The sequence below is a fragment of the Delphinapterus leucas genome, chromosome 2 (genome assembly GCF_059928025.1).
Source record: "Delphinapterus leucas isolate spDelLeu-1000000601 "Yukka" chromosome 2, BTC_Dleu_Yukka2, whole genome shotgun sequence".
NCBI classification, from domain to species: Eukaryota; Metazoa; Chordata; class Mammalia; order Artiodactyla; family Monodontidae; genus Delphinapterus; species Delphinapterus leucas.
The window spans coordinates 140,049,208-140,062,119 of NC_143130.1; the positions used below are offsets into that span (position 1 = coordinate 140,049,208).

The window sequence follows — 12,912 nt, forward strand, 5'->3', positions numbered from 1 at the left end:
TCTATTTTTTTGCTCCAATGCAAAGATTCCATCAGGTTTCAGACAAAAATGGAAGATCTGCTCGTGTGAAAACAGTGCAATTGACACCTAGAGATGATTTGGCTCTTAAAATTCTGCTTGCTCTACAGTTGCTAGGGATGGCCTGACCTAGCAAAGAAAATGCAGAGTTAAGCAAGATTCACCAGGGACCCTTATGCACTAAGACATAATAGGTATCACCAACCTGGAGCAGGACCATCAAGACAGCTTTTAGGTTGATAAGAAGGTTCACCCACAAAATTCCTTATTGGTTGCTAAAACATTATTTCTTTTGTCAAGCAATACCCTCAGAATATTGGTTTTTACCAAATATTGAGATGTTTTTAGTTGTACCACTTTCTCTCATTTTACTTTTATTTCATCTTATTTGTAAATTTTCTACAACCCACCTTTAATATTGCTTTTCTAATGATGATGCTTTTAAACCTTAATAACCTCTAACAGATCTGTACACTTGCCAGATGACATTATTTTCATTTCACCACTCCATCTCTCCCCTACGCTCTATTCTCCTTCCTTCTCACCAGCCCCTTCTACCTCCACCATCCCACCTTCCCAAGGGATTCCAGCCCTGGGACCTCTGGGCTGTACTGTGCGAGGATTCACCTTCACTTCTAACTGCAGCCCTGATCTGGAAGGAGTTCTGTAGCCCTTGTGTCTAACATGACACTAGACTAGGGATTGAGGATGATATTCCTCTGGAGAGCCCGGGTTGCTTGCTCATGAGTCAATCGTGTTGCATAGGATGTGTTATCATCTCAGAAGCCCCAGAAGGCATCACTAGAAAACAGCAACTATTGCTGTCTTTAATGCTGTTGCTGTTTTTAATGCTAAACTCAGCTCAGGAAGAAAAGGGAAAATGATGTTCAATATCTTCTGTTTAAGAAGACAAGGAAGTATGTAAAAGAGTTTAAAAAGATTTTGGGAGGAAAATGTTTTAAAAAATCAGAAAGAAGTTGAGATTCAGCTATTTAGGAGATTCACTCAGATGGAAGGGAGACTTGCCCAACACTGCTGCATTACCATATTCAACCCCACAAATGAGAATCAACATTCATTGAACATATGTGACATTATTGAGAATGGATTACTGGGGATAACTAAATTATTGATAGGTATTCTTTTTTTTTTTTTCTTTTTGCTATATTAGATGTCACCAGCTACAGTAGAATAGCAGAAAGGTCTTTGTTACCCAAAGCTCTTGAGGTGTTACTTACTGAGAAGGTCCGTCTGCGATTCCTGTTCCATAAGAAAACGCATCTCTTCAATGTCCTCTTGAAGCCAAATACTGATTTGCTCAATTTTTTCATCTCTTTCATACAGCTTCTCTATCAGATTTTTTATTTCTTGCAAGGTCTCATTACCACTCTCTACCAATTCCTTTAAAAAGTAGCATTTGGGGGTATGTGAATATAAATTGCAACAAAATAAATAAAAACATATTTTGTATAAGTGAGTCATGTACAAGACAAAAATACATAGGTAAAATTGGTACTAGTCATGTAAAATAAGTGTCTGTAGACAGCAAATTCACAAGGTTCTGTAAAGGATCTCAGAAAAGTGGATTAGCAAATGAGAAGATTTAACAGAGTACTCACTGAACTCCAAATTTTAACTGGGTAGGGTAGTGGTGGTGGTATAAAAAAGCCAGCCCATCTTAAGAGAAGCACAGAATTGCAGAGGAGATTCAGCATGGCTTAAAGCTTAAGAGAAAGAACTTTGGAATCAGGCTGGATCTGAGCTTTAAATCCCCATAAGTTCATCAACTGTTTGGTCTTCGGCAAGTCACTTAAACTCTCTGAGCCTCTGTAGCTTCATCTAAAAAAGGCACTACTAACACTTCCCTTAGCCACTGTTTTAAGGGTTAAACAAGGATCACATGTAAACTTTAAATACTTAGGAAGTAGCAGAACCAGGATTTAAACTACAGCCTACCTCCCTCTAAAGGGGGGAGGGTTGGAGATGGTGAATGGCTGGTAAAACATGGAGGAGAGATGGAGTTCAGAATTGACAACTTTGTCCTAAAATGATCTGTGTTCAGTTTGTACTTGAAAAAAAAAAATTGTAATTCCCCCATTCCCACTTTAACTGAAGTGGTAGAGTGGGAAGACAGCTTCCCAAAGGATTAAGATTTCATAGTGACGTTTGGTACTCTTAAAAACAAGACAACAGGCCCAAAATGGAGTCACTTAACACTAAACCCCATGTCACCAAACTGCGAGACTTAATTACAGTTTCAGCTCTCTCAGAAATGGAATCTTAAACCAGTCAATCAGGAATCTACCTGATCAGTACTAGTCAGGTAATTTGCCTAGTAGACCCCTGCCATCCCTGAGAGGAAAGTGACCTTGCAACAGCCAACCTGCCTTTTTTGCCTGGAATAACTTCCTTGCTCCTGATCCCTTCTGACTATGAAAGTCTTTCATTTGTACAGCTCCTCAGGGCTCCTTCCTGTCTGCTAGCTTAAATGATGCCTGATTCATGAAGTGTTGAATAAAGCCAATAAGATCTTTAAAATTTACTCAGTTGAAATTTGTTTTTTAACAGCACAAAGGATACATTTTAGGATATGATGATCACACCAGCTCTGTCACTCCCCGCAAATCCTGACCTCTTTCCTTACACACACACTTATTAGGTAGGTGAATATCTTAGAAATATGATACTTATGGAGGCAACACAAAAAAGCTCACCTTAAGTGTAGTCCAAAATCCAGTCCACAAATCCGAATATTGTGCTAAATTAAAGATTTTTAAAATGCAAAAGTTAGTGAAATAATTTGAACATTTTTATTCAAGTAACGCTATTTGTTTTTCAAAAATTATTTTTATCTAAAAATTCCTACTTCCAAAATGTCAGAACAACACTTGCCCTCCCACTTAAAACAAGGAGAAAATGGGACTAAATGTATAAATCAAGTATATTTGTTTCAATATCCAGTTTTCAGATACTGGAGAGTGCGCAGTACAGAACTGTGACACCTGAAAGAAGGTGGAGAAATGTGAGCGCTATGACCACTGGGCGCTCTGCTGGGGGTGTGAGCAGAGCAAGGCAGTCTCACACAGATACAGAAATCTGCTCAAAGATTAGCAAATCAAATCCAGCAATATAAGAAAACAATAATAGGTTTTGAACAATAATAGGTTTATCCCTGGAGTGGAAGATTGGTTTGACATTCCAAAATCAATCAATGCAATTTCCCATACTAAGGGAATAAAGGAGAAATACCACCTGAGCATCTCGGTAGCTGCTTGAGTCACTGAGGTCATTCACACAGGCACTGCATGTCTATGTGACTGACCCCTTCCAATAAACACCCTGGACATCCAAGCCCCTGTGAGCTCCCCTGCCTAGCACCATTTTGCATGTGTCGCACGTCATTGCTGGGGGAATTAAGTGCATCTTTGCAACCCCACTGGGAGAGGATGCCTGCAAGCTTGCACCTGGTTTCCTCCAAGCCCTTTTGCCCTTTGCTGATTTTACTCAGTACCCTTCACTGTAATAGAAAATAACTATAAAGTATAACAACTTCTGAGTCCTGTGAATCCTTCCAGCTAATCACCAAGAATGGTGACTGTCTTGAGGACCTCTAAAACAATATGAAGAGCTGCAAAATCTTGCTGAGAAAAATTAAAGAAGTTCTAAATAAATGGAGATATATACTGTGTTCTTGGATTGTAAATCTTCATTTTGTTAAGATGTCAATTCTCCCCAAATTGATTTACAGGTTCAACACAAACCCAATTAAGATCCCAGCAGGGGTATGTGTGTGTGGTGTGTATAGATTAATAAGCTGATTCTAAAACTTATATGGAAATCAAAAGATCTAAAATAGCCAAAATAATTCTAACAGAGAAGCACAAATGTGGAGAACTTGCATTACATGATTCCCAGACTGAATATGAAGCTATAGTAACCAGGACAGTGTGACACTGGTGTACAGTTAGATATTTAGAATAAAGGAACAGACTCATAAAACTGATCTTTTAAAAACATCGTTTGAGTAATACAGTGCTAAAAGGAGAGTTTTTTCAAAAATTGTGCTGGCACAATTGAATACGCATAAGAGAAAACCATGACATTTCAACCCTTACCTCATACCATATGAAAAAGTTAACTTGAAATGAATCAGGGATCTAGACATAAAAGCTAAACTAAAAACTCAGAGATAACGTAGGAAAAAATCTTTGAGAACTTGGCTTAGGCAAAAATGTATTAGACATGAGCACATGTGATTCATTATTCTATGTGCTACTTTTCAGTAAGTTTTAAATTTTTCTTAATAAAAAGTTGAAAAAAAATGTATTAGACAGGACACAGAAAATACTAACCCTAAAAGACAAACTAGATAAAGCAGTCTTTGTTCAAAAGAAAATTTTTAACTTCTTTTCTAAGACACCATTAAGAAAATGAAAAGTCAAGCCTCAGACTGAAAAATGACTCATTTCCAGACTATATAACGATTTTAACTCAATAAGAAACACAAAGAACACAAAGCAATAAGCAAAAGATTTGGACAGACATGTGGCAGAGTGTATTTTCCAGAGATGGCTCCACAGTATATTTCATCTCAAATGCTCTTCCCCCAACATGATGCTGACACTCTTCCCATTAGTAGTGATGTCTCTGTCCCCTCCCCTTTTGCCTGGTGACTGCCTCAACCATTAGGACATTGTGGAAGTGGTACTCTGACTACCAAGGTCAAGTCACAGCAATGCCATGAACTTCCACTTTGTTTTCTTGGGATGCTAACTTTTGGAACACAGCAGGCCAAGCAGCTACATGCATGGAGTGGCCACATGGAGGTGTTCTGGCTAACAGTCTCCCCTGAATTCATCTGAGAGCCAGCATCGACACCAGAAGTGTGAGTGAGTGGGTCTTCAGATCATTCCAGTTCCCGGCTGCTGAATTACCCCCCAGCCATCAAGTTGCCCCAACCGATGTCATGTAGAACAGACAGGAGTTGCCTCCACTAAGTTCTAACCAAATTGACAATTTGTGAGCAAAGTAATTTGTAACGTCATGCTGTAATAGATAATTTGTTCACGACACTTCACAAAAAATGATGTATAAGTGGCCAAAAAGCATATGAAAAGGTACTTAACAACCTTAGTCAACAGGAAAACTTAATTAAGAGGGAATATCATGGGGCTTCCCTGGTGGCACAGTGGTTGAGGGTCCGCCTGCTGATACAGAGCACCAGGTTCGTGTCCCGGTCCGGGAAGATCCCACATGCCGCAGAGCGGCTGGGCCCGTGAGCCATGGCCGCTGAGCCTGTGCTCCGCAACGGGAGAGGCCACGGCAGTGAAAGGCCCGCGTACCGCCGAAAAAAAAAAAAAAGAGGAAATATCATTAAATGCCTAGTAAATGGCTAAAATGTTAACAATTTTAAGTGTTTTGACAATTTTAATAGTTGGTGAGGATGTGGAGTATCCCATTGATAGTGGGATGATAAATTTGTACAACTACTTTGGCAAACTGGCCATTTCTTATAAAGTTAAACCTGTTACACTAACGGTGTAACCCAGCGATTCCCCTCCTTTGTATTTACCCAAGAGAAATGAAAACAAATATCCTCAAAAACACTTACAAACAAATAGCAACCCCAAACTGGAAACAATCCAAATGTCCTTCATCTAGTGAATGGATAAACAAAACATGGTATATCCATTTAATGGAACACTACTATACAGCTGTAAAAAAGAGCCAATGATGATATATGCAACAACATGGATGGATCTTAAAAAACAGTTTGCTGAGTGAAAGGAGCCAGGTACAAAAGAGTTCATGCTCTATCATTCCATTTATATCTAATCCTTAGGGACAGAAGGCACCTCAATGGTTTCTAGGGACTGGAGGTAGGGTGGGAAATCAACCACAAAGGGACACGAGGGACGTTTTTCAATGATGAAAATGTTCTATATCTTTCTTGTGGTACTAGTCGTTCTAGTGGTATGTACATTTGTCAAAACACATTGAACTTAAGATGGGTGCATTTTATTATATGCAAACCAGTAAAACTGATTTAAACAAAACTTTATTTTTTATATGTAAAGGTCATTCATGACACATTACTTACTCTGAAGAGCTGTCAGCTGAGACGACAGGTCACTTGAGGTGCACATGAGGTCTTCTGCTCCCTTTCTGTGTTGCTCTGTGCTGTTCTTTATGCACGCAATATACTGGAAATTAAAGGCATGTGTTTGCTTTAAGCAGTTTAGTTAATTATCCATGCAGTCACTTAGCAAACATTTATTGATTCCTCCTCTGTGCGACCTACCATTCTAGGTACAAGGGTAACAGTGGTGAACATAGCCCTTGTTAAGCTTACATTCTGGTGAGGGAGGTAAAGGACATTACTTCCTGGTAAGCATTTCAACAGCCAAGTAAACATGGTATTCTGAATTTGCCACAAAAACGAATTAAAAGGTATTCTGCCTAAACACACTGTCTTCACAGGGAAAAAAAATGATTTTTTTTTTGTTGCAAAATGTGTGTTCAGTACATGTTACAAGGCAGCACTGATGCCTCACTGGAGGCGTTCATAAGACCTCACAGAGATCAAGTCAGGAGAGCCTATGGAATTGCTCACTCTAGTTGGATGTTTCATTGCATGGGGTGGCAGTGGTAGCAGTGGTTTGAGTGTTGAAGTCATGGCTTTCTGTTCTGACCACCCAATGCTCAGGACCTCTAAAGTCTCTGGGAACTCTGAAAGTATGGGCTTTGGGATATAATGTTGGCACTGGCCCAGTTTCAAGAGAGAAATAGTCAAATACTAGAAACTACTGATAAAAATCTTAGAAATAGTGTCTGGTACCGTTGGAGAAGTAGACATGGAACTGTTCCAGAGGACTGTGTTTATAAGCATGTTTCAGAGGGTCTCTCATGCAGCCTTGATCTTGTGGCAGTCTTTGCATGGCTTGCTGGAAGGTTTTGTAGTAAACCAAAGTGCAAGTCACCTTAAGCCAAGTCCAAGTCATCATTCTCGCTCTCTTTGAACATGGATCACTATTCATAGACTTGCCTAGTTCAGCAGGCCTCTCGTAACTCTCCAGCTTTCCTCTCTTAGTCCCCCTTTTTGGTCTCCTCTTCTGTTGACTCTTTAAAAGCTGTCTTTCTCCAGAACTCTGTTCACTCCTCACTGTTCTCATTCACTATCCCTGAGGAATTTCACCATCTCCCAGGTGTAAAGCCTACCTCTATGCTAATGACACCCTGTCAGACTTTTCCTTGGAGCTCCTCCCGTGGTGTGATTAGGTGCTCTTGCTCTGGGTGACTCTGTATATGCACCCTGTGTAGACTGTCACACTTAACAACCAAATTGTAATTCCATCTGTATACCCATCTCCCCAGTTAGACTGCGAGCTTTCTAAGGGCTTGGGACCGTGTCTTACTCGTATTTGTATTCACTGTGCCTTCCCTAGAGTTTGGGACTCACTGATGCTTAAAATGTTTGTTGAATGAAGGGATGCGATCATTAAAACAAAGAGTGGTAAGTGAATAAGATAAACGAATAGGGTCATCCAGGGGCTAGTAGGTGGACCTTGAATCCAAAAACAGAACTTTTAGAATCGGTCTTTAACATAGTCAGCCATCCATTTGCTCACACATTGCTAAAACAGCAATGAAAATTCCAGTTAGATTAATAAATAATCTACATCATCTTGATAGAAGACAGCCTGGTGGAATATTTCACAGGTGGATGAAATTTCTTACAAGGTTGTTTCAAGGGCTAGAATGAAGATGTGTCAGATGTGTACAGGTTCTTGCTCATGGTACCTGGGCTCTGCAGAGCACATCTACCTTTTCAAAGTACATTAGTACCTCTTACGCCATTTTAATTCTACCAAAAAACACATGATATTAGTGGGAAAATTGTTGCCATTTAACCAATGGAAAAAAAAATTGCTCAAAGAGGTAAAGAGATTATCCCCTTAGAGTCTTACCGCTGTAGAACTGTTTTTATTTTTCCAGTTATTAAAAATTCAAAAAAAACCCAAAGAGACTCAGTTCCTAATCTATAAAAGGGATATAATGTAATATCCACATATATTATCCAGGTTATTGTGAGCATCAAATGGGACTGAATTCCTTTTACATGTGAGGCATTGTGCAAAACTCTTGAAATACATTGATACAGATCCTGACCTTTGAGGTCAATAAGGTTTACCAGAAAAAAATTTTTAAATTGCATTTCTTTTGCACTTTCAGTTTACAAAGAAGTCACCTTCACACTATGAACTTAGGAGTTATTCCCATTTTAAGGGGAGAAAAATGAAGCTCACAAGTTAAGTGATCTGCCCAAAGTCACACAGGGTTACCAGTGAGTGACAGATTCAAATAAGTAACTCAAGTATAAATAAGTAAAATTTAATCATTTGAGATTGAGACCTTAATTTTAGGGGTTGGATGAACAAATTCCTTTGCTTTAAAAAGAGCTGCAATCAATATGACACAGACAACCTAACTTTTTAAATGGGCACAAGACCTGGACAGGTACTTCACAAAGAGGGTATCCAAGTGGCCAACAACATATGAATAGATGCTTCATTAATCATCAGGAAAATGCAAATTAAAACCACCAAGGGACACCTCTATACACACCCTCCAGAATGATTAAATTGACAAAGGCCGAGTTTCATAGAGAACGAGGAACAACTGCGCTCTCATACACTACTGCTGGCAGTGGCAGCTGTGAAACGTCTTTGGGAGACTGGCACTGAGCACTAAAGTGGACCATATGCCTCCCTATGGCTCGAGAATTACACTTGAGATGTTTACCCAAAAGAAATATGTAACTTTATTCACTAAAAAACATGTAGTAGAATGTTCATAGCAACACTCTTTGTAATAGTCCAAATTAGAAACTCTCTAAACTCCCATTAACAGTAGGCTGTATAAATAAACTGTAGTATTAGTCATACAATGGAATACAGTACATACATACAATACAATACAGAACTAAGGAATGAATGAATCATACCTTCACTCAGTAATAAGAATGAACCTCAAAAACATAATGTTGGGCAAAAGAGTGCATATTGTATCATTTCATACATAGAATGTTCAAAAACAGGCAAAACTCACCTATGGTATTAGAAGTCAGTATAGCATTACCCTTGTTAGGAGGTTAGTGACAGGAAGGCACAATGGAAGATATCTGGATTCTGTTGATGCTTTGTTTCTTGATCTAAGTGTTGGTTACCCAGTGTATTCATTAAGCTGTGCACTTATGATTTGGGCACTTTTCTATGTGTACTTTAAGTTTCACTTAAAAAGTTTTAAGAGTTATTCTCTCCTTTTCTCTTGTAACTAGTGCAGATGCAGACAATCAACCAAGACCATTGTGCAAAGTGAAGTGCACTTGAACTTACCTCTTTTAATCTTTTATTTTCCAAGAGCAAATCATCTGTTTTTAGGTCATGTACGTAGATTTCATTTTCTAAGTGCTTTAGAACTTCAAAATGAGCTTTGATTTTATGGCTTTCGTGATCTCTTAATTGTTTTAATTCTTGCTTCACTTTATTCTGCTCAAACATAAAACCCACAGTTATTGTATAGAGTTCAACTAGCAGGGCCCCAGTGTATTAGTTTGCCTGGACCACATTCAGAGAGGGGTTCTAATTACAACTGACCCTTGAACAATGCAGGGGTGAGGGGCACAAACCCCCTCCACTCAAAAATCTGCGTGTAACTTTACAGTTGGTCCTCTGTATCCTCAGTTTCACATCCGCTGATTGAACCAACCACAGACCGCTCACTGAAAAAAATCTGCATATAAATGGACCCACAGAATTCAAACCTATGTTGTTAAAGGGTCAGCTGTAACTCCTTGGCCAACAGCAGAGGTTATGGACACCTTCCCTTGAAAAACTTTATATAAACTCCAAAGCGAATGGACTCTGGGAAACGAGTCTATGGATCCCAAGTTAAGAGCCAAAGTTAAGTTGTTGAGACAATTTCACAAAACAGACTTTGACATATGAACAATTACCTGGCAAAAATGGGGAAGCAGGGAGTGGAATTTATTGAGGCTCTTTCAGTGAGGACTTAATATTTCTCAAAAGAAGAAGAATATTACTTTATGGATTTTTCAGAGTTCTCTACAGTTTTCTCTACTGAATCCTCTAAGCAGTTTTCTATTATTATACTGCTATAAATCACATAATCTTTGTACACTGTATAATCATCCCTAGCAGCATCTTATAAAGAATATAGAATTATATATATAGTATACTTACTTGTAATTTTCCCCTTCATATGTTTCTATTTCCATAATGCACTGAAAGTTACTTTTGAGATCAGTGACTCTCAAAGAATACATTTTATTTTTAATTAACCAACTCAACATACATATGTTTATCATTAAGTATTGATTATAAAATTTGAAAAGGTAGTAAGCATCTATTCACCTGCTCCCATCTCATTCACCCCCTCCACACCCACAACTTTGGCCCACTTATCCTTGTCTTCATAGGAGTTTAACAGAATAATAGATCTGAAAAGAACCTTAGGAAGCATACTCTAATCTCTACCTTTTAAATAAGGAAACTGAATCCTCCCCAGTGATTTTCCAGTTTTTTGTTTTGTTTTGTTTTTTGAAATTTCGGCCACGCAGCACGGCATTTGGGATCTTATTCCCTGACCAGGGATCGAACCTGTGCCCCTGGCATTGGAAGGTGGATTCTTAACCACTGGACCACTGGGGAAGTCCCAGGTTACATGTTCATTGCTTCTGAAGTTGCTCTCTCTCTACATACAAACACACACACACGTATATATATGTGTGTATATGTATATATCTATATACATATATGTTGTGACTAAAAATTTCAAAACATTGATATTAACAGAGTAAGTTTAAAAAATGTGAATTTCTTGAAAACTCTAATGTGCTAGGTAAGTATCACTGTCTGTATATACCAATATTCTAATAAAAGAAAAAAGAATGAATACATTGACTCTTTACCGTGTTGTCAAGGTATCTTAAAAAGTCTCTTGACAATTGAGAAATGTGATCATTCAGTGAATTCTGCTCCTGCTTTTGTGCTATAAAAAAGAGAGAGAGGAAAAAATAACCACCTACAGTGTTCTTTAATTAAAAGACAATAATCAAAACAAGACATATGCCTGGACCCCTGTGTTTGACTCCTCAGAATCAACCATTTTTAACTCATTTTAACTTTTTCCTCTTACATTTTCTTAAAAATCTTTTTCTTAAAATTTTTTCTTTAAGAAACTTTTTTCTTTCTTAACTTCTTCTGCTCGCTTCCTAACATAGTAGAGGACACAGCCCACTTACCCCCATCCCTACACCTCCCGCCCACACCCGCAGCTCCATGTTCCCTCCCTCAACCTCCTCGTGAAGTTGTGGATTTTGTTTAAATGAATTTTAACTGTTTGGATCATTATGACAATGTAAATATTATTCACTGATGAGGCAAACAGTGTAGTATGATTACACTTCCTTTCTTATATAGTTTCTTGTTTTTCCTGGAGGTAAAAATTACCTCACTTTTTAAAAGAATTGCTTAGTTTTCCATGTACATGTCATTAATTCATATCAAAATCTATAACAGAACTGTAAAATCTTTCTGAACATTACTTCCCACGTGGTCAAACACGTTATGTAATCCATCAGTTCCCTTTCTCTACCCTCTCCCACTACTTTCTGTACATTTTTCTTTAGTCCTGCCGCAAAGCTGACCTCCTGGGACTTCCCTCTGCATCTCTCTCATGTTGGACCTCCTGCTTTCTGAATCTCATACCTTTTTTTTTCTCTTATTTCCTCTGTTTGTTGAAGCAAATTTTATGTAGCTTCCTGAGACAGAGTAAATGAGATCTTGTATATCTAAATATATCTCTATTCTAAATCTATACTTGACTGGTAGTTTGGATGGGTATCTAATGTTGGAAATTATTTTCTCTCAAAATTTTGAGGGCGATGTCTTCTAAATTCTATTATGATATTGATGTAAAGAAGTCTGAGACCATTCTCAGACTTGTGTGAGATCTGCTTTTTCTCTCTAGAAGCTTTTTAGGATCTTTTTTTTTTTTTTTTTTTTTCTCCTGAAATCCAACAGTGATGTAGCTTAATGTCTTTTCTTTCATATATTGTACTGGGGATTGACAGGCCCTTTAAGGCCCTTTAAAATAGGAAGTTCATATTCTCCAGTTCTGAGAAATATGTTTGTAATATTTCATTGATAACTTTATACTTCCCATTTTTTTTCTGACCTCTTTTTCTGGCCTTCCTGTTAGTCAAATATTTGACACCTCAGAACAGTTTTATAATTTCCTTACCATCTTATCCTGTTATCTCCTTATTTTTTGTTCTATTTTTGGAGAGATTTCCTTAACTTTTCTTATAATCCTATTGAATTCTAAAATTTTAGTTGCTATATTTTTTATTTTTAAGAGCTCTTTTTTGTTCTTTGTTCTTTCTTTTAAGCATCTTGTTCTTTTCATAAATGCAATATCTTATTTCTCTAAGAATATACTTTAAGATATATTCTCTATACTAGAGAGAACATATATTCTGAGCAATATACAGAGAATATATATGTATTATATATAATAATATACAGAGAATATATACTCCCTGAGAATTTATCTTTAAAAGTATTCTTATGTTATTTGTGTTTATGTTTCCACCAAGTTCTGTTTTTCTATCTGCTTTAGTTTATGTCATTCATGCTGGAGTTTTTCCTGAGATGTCTGGTGATCTTTGACTATCTAATCCTACTTAAGGGTGAGGGACTAAAAGGTTTGGTTCCTGGGTGGACTTCACTGTACAGTGATCAGAAGTGATCACCCATTTTGTTGGGGGGCTCTCTAATGTTAGATTCTGTGGAGCTCTTTGAAACTGTTCAG

General features: G+C 37.8%; 1 protein-coding gene across 1 annotated transcript in view; it reads right to left on the minus strand.

Moving 5' to 3' along the window:
* Nucleotides 1-12,912, minus strand: part of CCDC175 (coiled-coil domain containing 175) — an 82,507-nt gene that overhangs the window by 4,124 nt on the left and 65,471 nt on the right. The window contains exons 15-19 of the mRNA XM_089907775.1: nucleotides 11,009-11,088; nucleotides 9,414-9,566; nucleotides 6,119-6,221; nucleotides 2,733-2,776; nucleotides 1,257-1,419 (exon numbers count right to left, since the gene is read on the minus strand). Of these exons, the coding sequence (XP_089763901.1) occupies nucleotides 1,257-1,419; nucleotides 2,733-2,776; nucleotides 6,119-6,221; nucleotides 9,414-9,566; nucleotides 11,009-11,088 (543 nt within the window). The remainder of the gene's footprint in view (nucleotides 1-1,256; nucleotides 1,420-2,732; nucleotides 2,777-6,118; nucleotides 6,222-9,413; nucleotides 9,567-11,008; nucleotides 11,089-12,912) is intronic.